The sequence below is a fragment of the Harpia harpyja genome, chromosome 5 (genome assembly GCF_026419915.1).
Source record: "Harpia harpyja isolate bHarHar1 chromosome 5, bHarHar1 primary haplotype, whole genome shotgun sequence".
Taxonomy (NCBI): Eukaryota; Metazoa; Chordata; class Aves; order Accipitriformes; family Accipitridae; genus Harpia; species Harpia harpyja.
Window position 1 is genome coordinate 13,902,636 of NC_068944.1, and position 17,288 is coordinate 13,919,923.

The 17,288-nt window shown below is 38.0% G+C and overlaps 1 protein-coding gene across 8 annotated transcripts in view; it reads left to right on the plus strand.

Annotated features, from left to right (window-relative positions):
- NETO1 (neuropilin and tolloid like 1) overlaps positions 1–17,288 on the plus strand; it is a 70,274-nt gene that overhangs the window by 36,740 nt on the left and 16,246 nt on the right. For 6 of the 8 annotated variants that reach the window (XR_008235317.1, XM_052788160.1, XM_052788159.1 and 3 more), the window contains exons 5-7: positions 2,195–2,236; positions 2,348–2,475; positions 13,173–13,401. Coding sequence is in view for 7 of the 8 variants with exons in the window: in XM_052788160.1 (XP_052644120.1) it covers positions 2,195–2,236; positions 2,348–2,475; positions 13,173–13,401 (399 nt within the window). In the remaining variant the exon portion in view is untranslated. Of the gene's footprint in view, positions 1–2,194; positions 2,237–2,316; positions 2,476–13,172; positions 13,402–17,288 lie in introns of those variants that run through there. The other 2 variants (XM_052788165.1, XM_052788166.1) reach the window with 2 other exon arrangements.

Here is a 17,288-nt window from a genome sequence, read left to right on the forward strand (position 1 = left end):
GATGCGCAGTGCAATTGCTCACCACCGACCAATCGACACCCAGTTAGTCCCCGAGCAGCGATCCCCCGCCCCCACTCCCCCCAGTTTATATACTAGATGTGACGTCACATGGTATGGAATACCCCATTGGCCAGTTTGGGTCAGGTGCCCTGGCTGTGTCCTGTGCCAACTTCTTGTGCCCCTCCAGCTTTCCTGCTGGCTGGGCATGAGAAGCTGAAAAATCCTTGACTTTAGTCTAAACACTACTGAGCAACAACTGAAAACATCAGTGTTATCAACATTCTTCGCATAGTGAACTCAAAACATAGCGCTGTACCAGCTACTAGGAAGACAGTTAACTCTATCCCAGCTGGAACCAGGACATCCTTCTATGGGAGAAGTCCTGTCAGGAGCTTTTTCTCCTTCTTTCCGCCTCTGTACTTTGTTAACGTGGTGGATTGTTTTCAGTAAATCAGAATGATCCTTGCAAACTCAGCGAAAGGAAGATAGGTAATGGTTACACTAGACACAGTTTGGATGTTAATTTGGACCAGTAGTCAAAGTAGGTTTCCTTTAAGTATATTGCTTTCAGCACTAGATATCAACATCTGAGTACATTAACTGCAATATTTAATTATATTTAGTGTTGCTGGTTATCATACCTATCTACTGATCTACAAAACTGCTTAGCAATTAATGCTAATTGCCTACGCAGTTATATTTGCAGTCCCTTAAGTTCATGAGTATTTACTCACGATTTATATTCTGCAACTGTAAAAGATAACTGGGAAGAACAACAGCAGCCTGGTTAGAGAGGGACAGTTTAAAAAAGTAGTTTGCAACTCCAATTTTTGAAGTCAACACATTCTGCCTCTTCAGGTTAAAATGGCTGATCTTGCTTATAGAGCACCAGACTTTTTCAGGATATTATTTGGTTATGATTCTTATTGTCCTGACTCAACTAAGGCTAGAGGGGAACAGCAGTTTTTGTGGTGGGTTGGTTTTGGGTTTTTTTTTTTCATTTGATGCGTTTCCTACTTCCAAACTTTCTCTTAACTGTTTTATTTATAGCTTTTTCTGCACTGACCCAATCCTGAAACAATAAGATCAGTTCCATGAGTAGACTACATTCCTCACACTCTACCTTGGTTTTCGTCTTGTCCAATCCTTTTGAGGCCTGGGCACTATGTATGTGGCTCAGGAGAAGCTTAATGCAGAGTGTTTGTATGTAAGTGTTTATCATTGATTTCAGAAGACCAGATCCTATCCACTTTCCAGAAAAAAAGTAAAGGCCAGCAGATTTCTCTCGTGTTTTTTTTTTTTTTTTTTTCTCTCCTGAAAATGAGAAAAACAGTGCAGAACATTCATTTTAGGTAGAAAAGCAGTGCAAGTGATAAAAACCATCCAGACAAGCACAGTCTATTCTGAAGAAATCATCTTCTCTTGAAATACTTTAGCCTCTTTCACATTTCTGGTTTTGGGCAGTACCTTCAAACTGGGCCAAATTTTGTGACATGATGGTTTGTCTATGGATAGTTGTCTACTGAAGCATAGGTCTAAGATGAAACTGATTTCACCTTTGTGTTATATCTGGCTGTAAAAGCATGATACAAAGCATCTCAGACAGTAAATATAATCATGCTTACCTGATTGAAAATAGCACATGTATTAGACTCATTACCTGGTTAGCACAATGGTAAATCCTTATGGTATTTATTCCAGGAAGGCCAAATGGATGCTTCTGACAAAGAAAGTGTCTCCTCATTGTCAATAGGGATGGCAGAGTATTCATAAACACAGAATGAAGTTTAGATTTCTGTAGTTAAGTTGAGTGTTATACTGCAAAATGCAAAATAGGCAAAAGGATTCTGAATGGATCTGTAAATATATCCTCTTTCATTAGACTGATGTATTAAAATATCATGTGGTTAGCTGTGTGATGTTCTTGCTTGCTAGTGTATGCAGAAATATTTTTGAACTCACTCTTCTGAAAGAGAGAGATAGAGAAAAGCAGGATTTCGTAACAGAAAAAAAAAGAACTTGGTATGATAGTATCAATAATTTCTGCATTAATAGTGTGTTGCCATAGTTTTGAAACATTTCTCATTTCCAAGAAATATATGTATATCACTGAAGTGCATTGTCAAATTTTAGCACATTGAAATTATAGCCAAGATATTGAACAAAACTAATTTTCTCTTTCTCAATTTTTAAGATCCAGATTTTAAGGACCTTGGCATTTTGAAACCATTGCCAGGTTGGTATGTTGTTTTGTTTTTTTTTTAACTTGGAGGCCTTTGCACTCTGCTGTAGAAAATATTTTTGTTTGCTGTTCAGGTTTCATTTTTTCTGGTATTTTGTTATTCAGTTTGTGAGTTTGAGATGGGAGGACCTGAAGGAATTGTGGAATCTGTACAAATTGTCAAAGAAGGAAAAGCTTCTGAAACTGAAGCAGTAGACTGTAAATGGTACATCCGAGCACCACCCCGATCCAAGGTCAGTCCTTCATCCACTTGCTGATTTGCCATTTAATTTAAGAAATTGACTTTTCTAATATGTTGTGCATTTCTTAGTACAGTCAGATCTTGTTTAATAACTACAGCTTGAACTTGTAAACTATTTTTTTCCTTCTGCTGTGGAAGGGTAATTTGTCACCTCAGCCAAAATAACCTTCTTTCTCTATAAATAATGATGTGGGCAGCGTTAATGTGCTTTTTGTGCCATAAGTAATTTTCTTAAATTCATCTTTAATTTTGCTCATATTTTTAAAGAATCAATGTGTTTTCTTAAGTGGGAGGTAATCTTATCACTTTAGTTTTCAATATATTTCAAATACCTAATATAGAGACTACTAAGGGAACACTGCTGGCTCCCTAAGGTCTTCATTGTTTCTCATCTGGGAACTGTGAAAATGGAGCCAAGGTAAATTCACATTCCTGTGTATGAGACCTTTAGTTCCTTTGGTTTAGAGCCACAGACAAAAAGAGATAGTGTTCTCATTTCTCTCCCACCACAGTCAGCAAGCCATGCCTTTGTAACACAACAGGAGAGGGTTGCAATGAATTTAACAATTCTTTTCTTGGATTCTCTCTGAGTTCCTCTCTTATCCGTGGCTTATCAGTTATTATATGGATTAGTTGTTGCTGGCTACATTACTGTTTCTCCTCTCTTTGCAATTGGAACAGCTTTGTGTCTCCCACCTACTTTTATTCACTGAGTTAAAGACAACTCCATATTATATTTTTTTCTAGATGTCTTTTATTGGACAGGAAAGGTTTTACAAGGTAGGATTTATATATCCAATAATCTCTGCCATCTTTAAAGAGATAAGGGTTTTTTTGTGTAATCTCAGAGCAGACTGTACTGAATATATCTAACTGTTTCAGCATTTGGTATTGAATTTGAATAAGGAGGAGGAAGGGTTTCCAGAAGAGAAAAAGTCATTAGTATCAGCATTTTTCTATTGTGAAAGTTTAGGAGAGTAGTTGAATAGTTGGCTCATAAAGACTACAGATAAATTATTTCCAGAATATACTTTAATCTCATATTTTTTTTTTACTTTTGGATAAATTCAATATTCATAGAGGTTTTCAATTAAGTAGATGAGTTTCCCACTTTGCTGCAGTAAGTAGCTATAGACATGAAATGACTGAACTGATGAATTATTATTGCATATGTTATATACTTAGGTATTAATAGAAAGAAAACAGGTATTATTATTGCATATGTTATATACTTAGGTATTAATAGAAAGAAAACAGGTAAACACAAAACTAGAATTGTGCTTATTAGAATCAGTACAACTAAATAAGCCAATAAAATTGTCCTATAGTCTTAATTTCAGTTTATGCTTGGTTAGTCAGATAATGTCATTGTGATATTCTTTCTTGATCTAACTCTAAAGTTCTGTATGATTCAAAGTCCTGCTAGAAATATTTACTTACCTGTAGGATTTATCCACATTTCAGTCCCGATGTAAAAATACAAATTGTGTAGCTGCATGACCGTAAACAGTGTGTAACAGAAGAATGCCACACTACCACTGTTAATAGAGGATTAAAGACTGTTTTGTTCTTCATGAACTTCTGTAGCTGCATTTAGTTGTGTATACCAGCAGAAGAGCATCTGGAAGGGAGAGTGATGAGAGAGTTCTAGAAAACCTGTAGAAACACTGGAAGTTATTTAATGTCATCTAGAAGATCTTGTGAAGGAGCATGATACCAGATAATAAAAGGCTTATACAATGAGGAAGGAATGCTGTGTTGTCCATGTCTATGGGATAAGCCATGGTCCTGCACTCCAAAAGAAAGATTCAGGTTAGATACTAGGGAAGAAAATTTCAAACAGCAGGGAGAGGATTAGGAATGATTGGGTAAGGAAGTTTGTTCAGCCAGCATTGCTAGCCGTCTTAAACTGCAGGTTAGGTAATGAAACATTACTAATCCTACCTACCTTTATGCAGAGGGGTGGGGTGGGTCATCTCTTGATAAATCTTGCTGCTCCCATCTTACAGAATTCTCTGGGTAGAGAGATAGGGCAATATAAAAGCATATAAATCAGTGTTTCCTAACATGTGAAGTTGAAAGCTTTTTCAGCAAGCCAGGAAAAAAAAAACAGTTTTCAAGCCTAGATTCATCTTAGAGGGCTAAGTCCAATTTAGCACTTGAACTGGATTCTATTGTCCATATTTTACAGTCAGCTTCCTTTGTGCTTATCTAACCTTGAACTAGCGACATATTCAGTACAATCATTCAGTGACATCATTCTAATTTATGGCAGCTTGCACCTATGAAAGCAGGCTCTCCTGCTAAGAACAGTAAGAACTCAGCAGATGTCTTTAAATCCACATGTTCCTGTACTCTGGGCTGCACAGTTTGTTGCTGGGAACTATGCCTAAAAGGCCAGAGTTTCTCAGGCAGGGTTTGGGTTGGATCTTTACATCTTTAGTTTCTTAATTAAACTGTGCCAGAATGTGGGCTGCTTGCAATTTCATTTGGCTTAAGCTCATCCAATCTAAACTGTCTGCAGAAGCAAGATGCAAGTCCTTTCCTTGGTTTGCAGTTCCAGATTCAAGCCAAGTCTGAGCTCAACATATGAGCAATGAGATCAGTCAGGGAGTATGAACTTGAGATGTCTATGCCTGAGCTTCAAACTGACAGTCTGGGTGTAAGGTTGCTGCTATCCTCAGCAAGCTGGAATGGGACAGAGAACAGCACGTTTCTTTCACACACTTAAATAGAGCCATCACTGATTACCTTAGAGCACAAAAAATAAAATGCTGACAATGCATGCAGAACTGAAACTTTTGGGAAGTGCAGAAGACAGCAGAAGGCAGTTTAAACACGACTTCAATCTATACACAGACCTGGAGCTTTATATTTTACAGTGGCTGGTTGCAAAGTGTGTGTTTCTTGTAATCATTCGAAGTCAGTTCCTGCTGAATAAGATAGCTGTGAATCTGGAGTTCAGAAATACTGTGGGTTCGGCACTTCGTGTAGAAGCTGACTTCAGTTGGTAATCAGAGCAAGAATGGGAAATGAAGAGAGCTGCTGATCGAATGCGCCAAGCCACCCAGAACAGTAAAGAGCTGGAGGAACCTCCCCATCCCAAAATTCTTCACCGTAGAACAAAGCCCAAAGGAAGAAGTGGATAAGCTTATTGCGTTGGGATTTGAAAAACTTCAGAGATATCATTGGCTACAGCAGTGGATAGGCAAGGAATCTCTATTTATGAATAGAAAACAAGAAAATGAAAAGAATTATAGTATTTTCTCACTTTTTGTTAAGGGTGAGATGTTGGAGGATAATAGCGACGACAAGCATTTTTCTATATTGGATGTGTTAGCAGAGTTTGACAAGACCCCCCAGGAAAACAGAACACATGTTTGTGCTCAGGTAGCGCTCCCTTTGGTGGGTAACTTTCCCAGCAAGGTACCATTGTATCATGCTTGTTCCCCAAGAGGTTTTGTAGAAAAAAACAAGACAGCAGAATTTGACAGTAAAAGTAACAAAACATGTACAAACATGGTGTTCTGATGCTTGGAAAAAACAGTAAGCAGTGCTGATAATCAGAAGCTCTGGGCAGCTCAGGAAAGAGCGTCCAAACTACAGATAGACAAGCATTAATTTGAATCCAGTCCAGTGGAAGTCATCTGTTCAGGAGGAACAAGCAAGAGGTGCATTTAGACTGAGCAAATAGTGAGGCTACCCTCCACATGTACACTACAAGAAATAAAATGAAGTTGTAAGCTAGTTAGACAAAGTGATGCTTAATTCTCCTGCCCCACCTGAGCATGCTGCTGAGCGAAGAAGATATCTTTACAGGTTATAGGACGCAAGACTTAACAAAAAGCTTAAGAAACTGAAAGGATTAATTAGTGAGTATCTAGTTTTGACATATTATTGCAGAGGAGAGCCGGGCAGGCCCGGCCATGGCAGCTGGGCTGTGGTGGTGGCTGGGCTCACCCATGGCCATGGGGCCAGCCCCAGCTTCGGCCAGGCAGCAGCTCGGCGATGCGTGAGGCTGGGGTGGTGAGGCGCGAGGCCAGGCGCGAGCCAAAAGCCCAAGTGGGACAAAGACACTTGCATATTTACAAAGGATAGGTATTGCTACCTGGTAGAGGCTCTAAATCACTTGTCACTGTTTTCATTGTGGACCTTGTATGCATGTACCTGACCAAACAGAGAGACGAAGCTTTTGGTTCCAGGTGCCTGACTTTGCACTGACTGTAGTCTGGAGGGAGACTGGGTTGTTGGGCACGCATTGCCTAGACAGCTGGGAGGAAACACGTGGTGAAGCAAATTGCAGAGCTACAAGTCTGTATAAACCAATCTGACTAAACCAAAACATTTTCTCTTCTCACATGTGAAGTGGAAACTTGTGCTCGTGGATGAAGACCTGCAATAAAAACAGTTTAAGCTGTCAGCACTGGCAGACTAGCATATCCCTAATTCTTGGAGGCTTCTTAATCAGGTGTAGAAGAGAAGCTTTAAGCAGTACACTAAAATTCAATAGAAGCCATTTGAGTGGTAATTCCTGAAATTTTACAGAAAAATGAAATTTAGAGACTGAAAAACCAATAGCCAGAGACACTTTCACAGACTTCAGATGAGCTCCATCTCTGAAGAAGCTCTGAAGCTTCCTAACATACAGATACTGCAAATAATATTATGAATGAAAAAAACCCAACATATTTATATGGCATCCCTGGAAGAAAGTGAACAAATTATGTTTAAACAAGTAGAAAATAGTGTTTACATATGTTAAACTATTAAAATCACTTATTTGAAACAGTTTTGTTAGATGAAGACATAAGACAAGCATGTGTGTAGAATCTTGTATGTAGAATCTCTTCTAGCAGGCGTGGTAATACACATGCCAGAGTAGCACTGAGAAAAAAACACTTTTAAGTTAGCATGAATCTATTCCATTCAGGTATAGAAATATAACCAACCTCAGCATCCTCAAATAAAGAATTTTAGGAAATGTGATAAAAAGAAGCTACTGGTAAAAGTAATAAAACATCTGCCAAAGAGAACAGCAGAATCAGGATATGATCTACAGTTTTCAGTGTTAAAAAGCAGAACAGCACCAAGGAACTGTAAAGGTTGTCACTTGTGAGCATTTTGCTACTGTACGAGAGAAAAATGAGGATGACTTGACAGTTAGAATAAATGTCAGTTACTGGAGACTCACAGAAATCTGAAGAAACAAATAGGACAAGGCAAAGGAATCCAAAGAGCTTCACTTGTCCAGGAAGAAGGTATTTGATGTCTGAGCCTGGCTGTGAATCACAGGCTGTTAGAAGAAGTACCGTATAAGGTTGTCACCTTTGACAGACAGTATTCTCCAAGCCTTAGGAGAGAGGAAAATACAAGGTGTGGAGTTCTCTGTTTGCACAACATGGTCCCAGATTAGGAACAGGAGGCCCCAAAATGTCAAAAAAACTCAAACAAACAAAACTCCACACAGTAACACTTTTGGGCTGAAATAATGTTGATTAAACAAAAATTTAGCATCCAAGCAACAGGACAGGCTACTTGAGAAGACAAATTCAAGTATTGTTAGTAATATGCCTTTTAGGCTGGTATAGTTGTTGTCTTCTTGCCTTGAAGAAGATTAATTAGCATTGCACAATCTGCTTTAAAAAATGGGACTTCCCAGGCCTAAATGTTGGAGGTATCATCTTGAAAGTCCTTTGTTAATCACATAGAGCTGAACAAGATGCAGAATAAAGCAGGCACTGTAACTGATCACTGAGGAATGGGGAAAGACATAGGACTGTTTAACCCAGTCCTGTGCTTACAAGAGAATTGACTGAACCTAGGAGCTGAATGTGCGAAATCTGGACGTTAGGCCCTGATGAAAAGGAGGTTTCTGTCTTACGTCTAAATTACTTTTGGCAGTTGAATGATGGCATTTTGTTTGTTTGGTTTGGTTTTAAGGGACTGAATGTCTGTGTACATATATTAAGTCTGATATGCTGGGATATGGTTTGAAGCTTTTCCTGACTGGCCTGATCAATCATGTTGTCAGCCCTAGCCTTCAGTGATTGATTAAAAAGCAGAACTCATCAAAAGTGATTCACTATGAAGAGATTATGATCTGATCATTTTACTGAGGTGATATATTATTCATAGTTTCCAAGCATCCTTTTTTTTTTTTTTCCTAATATATGCGGTCAGAGATTTCTGTTGTTTTCAAATTTAAATAAAAAAATAGTAAAACTTACCCAGCATTTCCTTTTTCATTATTATGATGACAATACAAACTTTAAAGGTGACAAGACAATTATTTAAAATGTAATGTGACTGAGTGTAAATTATATATGCCACAGTTGCAGTGAGGCTTTATCAGTTTTGTTGCTAATGGCATTGGCATTTGCAGTGACATCTCAAAACTCAGTAAAAGCTAATACTTGTGCACTAGCAACCTGTTCTTCTAAGTAATGTGGAACCAATGATTTGAGGAAAGTGTCTTATTAAACCTTTACAACAAAAATGTGAAAGAAGAAGACATGTTAGTTATGCTGCTTCTTTCAAATAAGATGTTCTCTTCAACAAGAATGTCCTGATTATGCTAATATAATGTGTCAGTATCTATGGAAATGTTATCCCGAGAGCTCCCTTTGGCATCAATGAAAAATGCTTAACGAAGGCAGGTGGTGGCATTTGAGTTTGTGACCTCTTTTTTGTTCATTTGTTTTCTTTTGGGGGAGCAAAGTTTCTTATCCACTGCTGGTAGAAGTAATGACTAAGATCTCAGTAAATGAAATAAATGGAAATATTCATATTTTTTCTCTCACTTTGTGCTTGATTTCTTTTAGTGAGATCCACATACCAGTGAAAGTAATGAGAATATTGCCACTGATTTCAGAAAACTATGTATCAGGAACATTTTGCATTAGATAACAGTTTGTCATATTATCAGTTTTATGCTTTCCCTGGGGAACTCAATTTATTAGTCATTTTCTTCTGCCGGTGTGCATGTTACAGCCAGTGACAGGAACAATGGCAAATACATAGTAATAAAACCATAAAAATTGGCAGAGGTGTGCAGATGCAATTAAATTATTCCAGCTCTTTAAAATAAAATCTGATCCAATATCAGGTTGTCATTTTGTGTAATCAGTTTCCAGTTTTTAAAAATGCACTGCAGTCTTAATCCATAGGTCTGATCCAAATGAGTAAATGGAAAGATACCCACTGATTTCAGTGAGCTTTGAATCAAGTCCTCATTACTTTATATAGAGTTCTGGGAATAGTCATCTCCAAAGAAGACTGTGAGAATGAAACTCCAGCTCACCCCAGAATATCAGGAATTTATTTTCTCTAATTTATGAAACTTCATGCCATTGGAGAAGGTGCCATATTTCTTCTGAAGGATGGACATAGATTTTTAAGTCAAATATTTCTTTCCAGTGGTTCCAGTACCTATCAAGTCTATATATGTTATGTTCTTAGCTGAATTTACCACACACAGGAATGAACTGGTATGACCAACAGCAGAATTCAGGCTTGGGAAGAACTGAAAGTGCTGGCTTCTTCACTGAAAGACTCAAGTTGAAATGCTAAATTATTGTTCTCCTGGTTCCTTCTCAGCATTTGTAACTGCTGCTCTAAGAAATATTTTATTATTTTATAAGGCTAGCGTGCCACCAGAAACTAGAGAATGTCAAATGATAAGCCCATAGAAATAAGACTTTGGCTGTACTGTTATACGAACAATCTGTTTGAACAGATCAGGAATAATTGATGAATGCTGGAAATTGCTGTGAGAGCTGGTATTTTATAACCACAGTGAGGATTAGCACACATTTCTTGTAAGAATGAAAAGGGATATAAATTACATCTCAACACTGAAATGGGATACTCTATACAAGATATATGTGTGCTTATATATACGTATACACACATACATATGTACATATAAAAGTAGATATATATATATATATAAGAGAGCAGGGCAGAAATAGAGAACAAGTGAGGAAGTGTAAGAGGTCTTTCCCCCATTAGGTAAAGTATAGTTTTACTATTGTTCTGCAGTCAGACTAAGATAATTTTTTTCTGGAGTAGGTAAGGGCTTTCCTGAAGAGTGGAATAAGATAAAAATATGGCATACGTACATTGCATTACATCTGTGTGGTCTATCATATCTATATATGGTATATTGTAACATACAGATGGTATACATACGATACGCGTATAAAAGTAATGATCCATGACAATAACATGTCAGAAGCCTTCTGTGCTTTCCTGTGAGACATTTATCTGACATGCTTTACTTTCTGGAAAACAGTCATGTGTATACAATATTGCATATAATCAGCTGCAGAAGGTTTTTATTGCATTACCTGTGACAAAGTTGGCAAGCACTGAAGTGCCCATCTGAAGCAGGCTGCTTCTCTTAGCGGAGGAAAAAAAAGCAAGGTGCACCTTTAACTCCCCGTTGTAAGCGAAATGTTATGCAGGGATGGACTATGGACTATCCAGCTTCACATGAGGGGCTGGGTGCCAGGGTTTCACAGTGATGAGGTTTACCTGACAGGCTAAGGTAGTCAGGTATCAGCAAGACAGAAATGCTCTAAATAGCTGGAAAACACCAAGAACAAGGATTTGGAGCACAAGAAGGAATAAAAGGTCAGGTGCCTGGGAAAGGGAGGAAGAGAGTAGAGAATGAAAGAGGGACTTGTAAAGGGATGTATCCAGTGCAGAGGCACTTCAGAAATGCATTTTCTGCACTCGACAAATCTTCAGAATTCAAAACAAGCCTTTAAGTACGACTTCGCCAAGGAAGTAAGCGAAGGTTTAGCAGGAATGGAAACTGCATGTCCCCCAGTAGGAGAGGAAATGGCAAGACATTTCAAGACAACACATTTATAAAAAGCAGTGGATACTGCGAGACAATTTCAGCAATGCTGGGTGACTGAACTCTAGCAATTTTTCATTCCACTGCAGGGGTGGAGTGACCAGTAAATGAAACAAAAAACACTATAAAAAGTATTCCCTGATATAAGATATTGCCATCTGAATATTACTTTGTGTATTGCTGTTAACTGTTCCATTTTGTAGAGATCAATACAAGCAGCTTCCTTAATTTATAGTATTTAAAGGCCAGGACACATGGTGAGAATAGAATTCACTTAGCTGCAACTGAATTGAAATATATTCCTCAGAGTTCTTCTGGAGAATGGGAATGTTGGAACATAAGTAAGGATTACTGTAAGAAATAACATACTAGAAAAAGGTGAGGCAAGCAAAATGAAACTTAGTATACCAAATTTCATATAATAGTAAAAATTCTTTTACAAATATTCTTTTCAGAGAGACCAGTTGCAAAGCGTAACAAGGAATGGAAAGGTACCATAATATACTACCTGAAAAGGCTCATTTAAAAATCCGTGCTATTATTAAACAGTGGCAGATTGCTTAATAGCACATAATTCTCAAACCGTAAGAGCTTTAATATATTAATGAGGTGGTGAGTCCTATTGCTACTAGGATATGCTATGTTTGTGTACTTTATGCAAATCCAGAGAAGATTTTTCAGCAATTGTTCCAGGCATGTAAATAACTACCTGAAGTTAATAAGATTGTTTGTAAAGAAGTATATCTGATGTCTAATACAGTGGAGTTTCTTTTTGGTTATTTTTTCAAGTGAAGATGCATATAGCTGGATGCTGGATATATTTACTGGCTTTTTATGTTATTTCTGCCCTACTTCACCTTTCTGTATCATTCTCCTGAAGTCTCCTGGGTACGCTTGGCAGTTTGATTATGTATCGTGTGTCTATTGAAAATATTACTTTCCTTCTCTGTTACTGGAATATTTGATGTTGCTTGTATTATCAGTTGCTTTTAAAATGAGTGGGTTTTTCCTATTAAAGTCCATATAGAGTTGAATATAAAATAATAGCATTTTTTCCTCACCCCGTGTCTTTTTGGGTAGATTTAAAGAGTTCTTTGCAAAGAGCAATACATCTATTACTTTTATGAGAGATCTTAGCTTGTATGCAAGAGACATTTCCTAAAAAGCTTTCTAGGTTTCTAGCAGTTTCCACAAAATACACTTGATTTCACCCCTGTTAAATTATGAAGATATATACCATAAGACTTTGTTTAGAAAAGCTGAGATGGTGACCACATTGCTTGAGGAAACATAAAAAGATTAATGATTGAGTTCTGTCTGGCTCCCAGATTCTCACTTCCTGAATCAGTGTAGCTGAGACATATCACAAAGATGACACATATTGACTCTGGGGAGGGAGCAGCAATTATTTGCCTTATTATTTTCCATGTCAGGCAAGTAATAGAGCAATATTGTGCCAGCCAGTGAAAGAAGAAATTTCTAGCTTGTCTGTCCTTCAGCTTGAAGAACTGTTGTATATACTTCTCAAGGACGGCTATATATTTGGAAATTAGGACCTTACTGAAAAGAAGAATAAAAATATCTAGATCTTCCACTAGATTCTACTTTGAAGCAAGATAAAATACCTGGAAGTATAAAGAGTGCCCAGTTTCCGTATTAATGCCCTTCCAGGGAAGTGGCCTGTGGATCATGAGCTCCAGAAAAATTATTTTGATGGTGGTAGTGTGTAGTCTCTCTCCCACAAGGTAGAGCAAAGGTATTTAATGTTTGTTTAGTCATTCTCAAATGTCTGTACATGTTGCGTTTGTTGTTTGCTTGTTTCATAGATCTATTTGCGATTCTTGGACTATGAGATGCAGAATTCCAATGAATGCAAAAGGAATTTTGTAGCTGTCTATGACGGAAGCAGCTCCGTGGAGGATTTGAAAGCAAAGTTTTGCAGCACCGTTGCTAATGATGTAATGCTGCGGACAGGTCTGGGTGTAATCCGCATGTGGGCAGATGAAGGCAGTCGAAACAGCCGATTCCAGATGCTCTTCACATCTTTCCAAGAACGTAAGACCCTAATCAATACGTCCGCCTTTCAGTTTGTTAAATGATACAAGTCCCAAAAACTGTTAATGTTTTCTTTGTGCAGAGTAGTCACTGAAGAATGTTCCCAAACAAGCTATGTAAATATTCAGAACAGTTTTTATTCCAAGCATTTATAGTGTGCAATAATTTGTAATGCAGTAGATAGAGCACAGGATTCAGAGGCAGGAAGACAGGTACAAGTAGTCACGACCTGTCTAGTTGTATGACTGTGACTTTTATCTGATCCCCAAGCTACCGGGCTGCTATGTCTCAGTTTTCCCATACATGACATGGAAAATAATAGAGCTCTGAAGGTTTTTATCAAGCCTGATCCTTTTCTATGAATTTGATTTTTAGATCTCATTATGATGGGTGTTTGAAAAGCACCTTATGATTATTTTATCAGAGATGATGGGTATGTTTGTGCATATTCCAGAATGCATATATCAATAAACGTATATGTCAGATATTGTTAAGCAAGGAATTTAGGGTTTTTTTGTAGTAGGAGAAGTTTTGTAGAAGCCTTACATGATATTTTGGTTAATATTCTGTCTACGCACCTTGCCTGCATTCATATGTTTATACGATTTCTAGACTCAGATAATAAGAAAAACAGCCTTTGAAAGAAACAAAAGGTAGTTCTAGCCAGTTTAAAAAAATAAACAAACCACAAAAAACCCTCAACAAAACCCAATAACCCCATTCACTTAAAATGGGTAATCACAGGTAATCACCTGTGAAAGATATCGATTTGTTTTCTTTGATGAAAATAATGTATATTTGGTCCCCTGAGGAAGGAGTATACACATTTATTTTCACATGCTGATTCATGTTGATTTTTAATGTATTTTTTGGTTTGCACATCACATGTCTGACAGGCAGATTTCTGTGCGGCTGTCAGCGGTTGGAATGAAGGCACAATCCTACCAAACACATTCTTCATCTGTATTCTGTGTGTGTGTACCCTGCAACGAGGCAGTGAGACTCTGTTGAGAACAGCCTCTGTAATTCCTTAATTATGGCTCTGATTAAAAATTTCTGGCAGTCTACATGCCTGAAACTGCATACGCCACTGTACTCTCACACTGCAGCCTTAGGGTGGATTATATTTTTCTTGTCTGTAAATCAGGCCAGGGCATAAAAGATATTGAGAACCCTCAGTTGAGATGATACTGCCCTTTTCTCATTTCTGCAACTGGAGATGTCTTGAATATTCAAGATCTGATTCATTTTTTTCACAAGGCATCCTGATCTGTTACCTTAGAAACAACTGCACTGGCGGTTCACAGCATATAAAGAACTGGAGAGTGAAGCACTATGATGACTAACTTGAAATGAAGGTTTGAATAAGTGTGTGTTTGCAAGGCTTTCATATTTTAAAGGAAAATAAGGAAAAATGTGTTTTTTTCTCATATAGTATTCCTAATATATTTACCTGACACACTACATCTCACCAGCTACTCCGTTCCTGTAAACAGACGATAGTTTATACTGCAGGGTATTCTGACTGGGAAGTTGAAAACATTAACATGATGTGTTTTCTGTAAATTTATTCTGAACAGTCATTGCACGCTAAAAGCTGAAAATTTATTAAGGGCTAAATTGTGCTTTGAGATATGTATACGCAGCCTGCTCATAAATAGCAGAAGCAACTGCATCTGTGGTTTTAATGCTGGGAATTGACTTTAAAGATTTAAAGGTGATGCAGATTGTACTTTCTGTGCCACGTCAGTTGTCCGTAAGTGCTGCCCTATGCCACAGACGGGTGCTGGCTGTCAGGAGTCAGCTGGAGCAGATGTCCAGCGTGCGCACTGCGAGACACAGCTCAGAGCATGTAACTGCAACGTCTTTCAGCAGTCTGTGGGAATAATTAGATGATCTGCATGGAAGAGAAGGAATGTCAGACCTCATTCAGGGAGATGTGCATCAGGGAACAGACACCTGTGTCTCTACTTGGGGACAAAGAAAGAAGAAAAAAGCTATTTTGTTCACCTAGAGCTGAGAAAGAAACAAAATTTATGTTGTGGTTATATGCATGGGAAAGAGTGACAAAGTAAAATTCCTGTCTTTACTGTTGCTGTGGGAATGACCAGGAGGTGTTGCGATATGTAGCTCCCCAAGTTCCTCTCCTTAGTGTGAAGTTGTCGAGATTGTGAGTCTTCCCTTACACAAAGCTCTGTGAACTGGAAGTGCTTTTTTGTGGAAACAGGCTACTTTTAGCCTGAGGAACGTTTTCTTTCTGTGCAAGTCTGTTCAGTGTTAATTATTGTTATAGAGCCGTTTCCTGGGGACTTGACATTTGTGTAGAACAGAGAAATTTTGAAGAGATTTCTTATATGATTATTTTCTTATGGTTTGATCAGTGTGCTCCACTTACATTTGAAATACATGTCTTTTTTCATTGGCGTCTAAAAAGTGGTCTTACAAGTTTCCAGACCTCTAGCAGTGATGCTCTGCAGAGCAACAGTGCTATAAATATGTCTGAAGGAAAGGCATACAATGCAAGAAGTTGTTAAATTTCCTAAGCCAGAAAATCAGTAATGATTCTCACAACATCAAAATAGTAGTAGAGCTCTAAGTAACACTTAATAACCAATTAATTCATAATAGCTGGTAATTTAGAGTGATGATCTGATATTTCATGATCAGTATTATTAGCTGTTCTAACTATCATTATGGGTTTTGTCTGCTTATGTCCTTACCTTTTTAATCTTTAATATATCTTCTAAGCATATATATCTAATCATATTTTTGTGTATGGTAGTCATTGCCTACAATAGACTTTAAATATCCAATAAATTAATTTAAGAATCAGAAAAAGGAAAACAAGAAAGCTGCTATCATCAAAAGGTGTCTGTTCTTCTGGTAAGAAGACTTGAAAAATGAGTCTTTGTTTTTTCACCCGCTGACTAACTGTTCATTTCATTTTCCATGACTCTGAGAGTGATCTCCAGCCTGATTAATGACAGACATGCTACACCTACAGCTTCTTCAAAGAGCTGCTCCTGAGCAGACACACCTACGCTTTAACCTAAAAGCAGATTCGTAGAAGCAGGGTGTATGGGATAAGAGAAAATCCCTCTGTATGCACAACAGGCAAGACATTCGTTCTCTCACCTCTGACTGCTATTTGGTAGCACTGCTTCCTTCTCCATCCCTAGCCCTGCATCACAAACTCCAGACCAGAAAAATACCATTCCTTCTCTTATTTTGTTGCCCCTTTGAGCTCTAATCCTGTTTTCAAAGCCCTGTCACATGTGGCTTTTCTAAAGAAGCACAAGTTCTATCATTTTCTTTTTATTAACAAAACCTGTATTTGGATAGAAATCTAGGGCCATCTTTAGAAGAGTAGTGCATAGCTTTATTGAGTAACAGCACTCAAGTCCTTGTTTACAGCCAGAATCCCTGAAGATGCTCACCCCAACATGGGCAATTCTCTAATGGGGAAAAGGCACTGCAGGTACGCAGTATTAAGGACTGTGTTTGTTGTGGTAATGCAAAGGGAACTCCTGAGAAAGGGAACAACAAAGCGATAAGTGCAACTCGTGAAGAGATGGTTTCCCTTTGCAAGGACTTAGGAGTGTAAATAGATTGCCGGTTTTGCTCCTTGCTTCCACACTAATATAGGAAAAAGAAAACTTTGGGATTGCCTCCTTACTGAGCGAGCACTCATCTGTGATTTTCTTCCCCTCTGTGCTATTTGCAGCTATCTCTAGTGAAAAACCCTCACTGGCTAAGCATCCCAATGACCCTCTGACCCTGAACAAAATAACTGTTTGTGGTGCCTAGAGTGTATAAACTGAACACAGACTGGAGCTCTGAGCACGTGCTCCTGAGCTGCCAATCTTGGGTGGGTTCGTATATCAAAA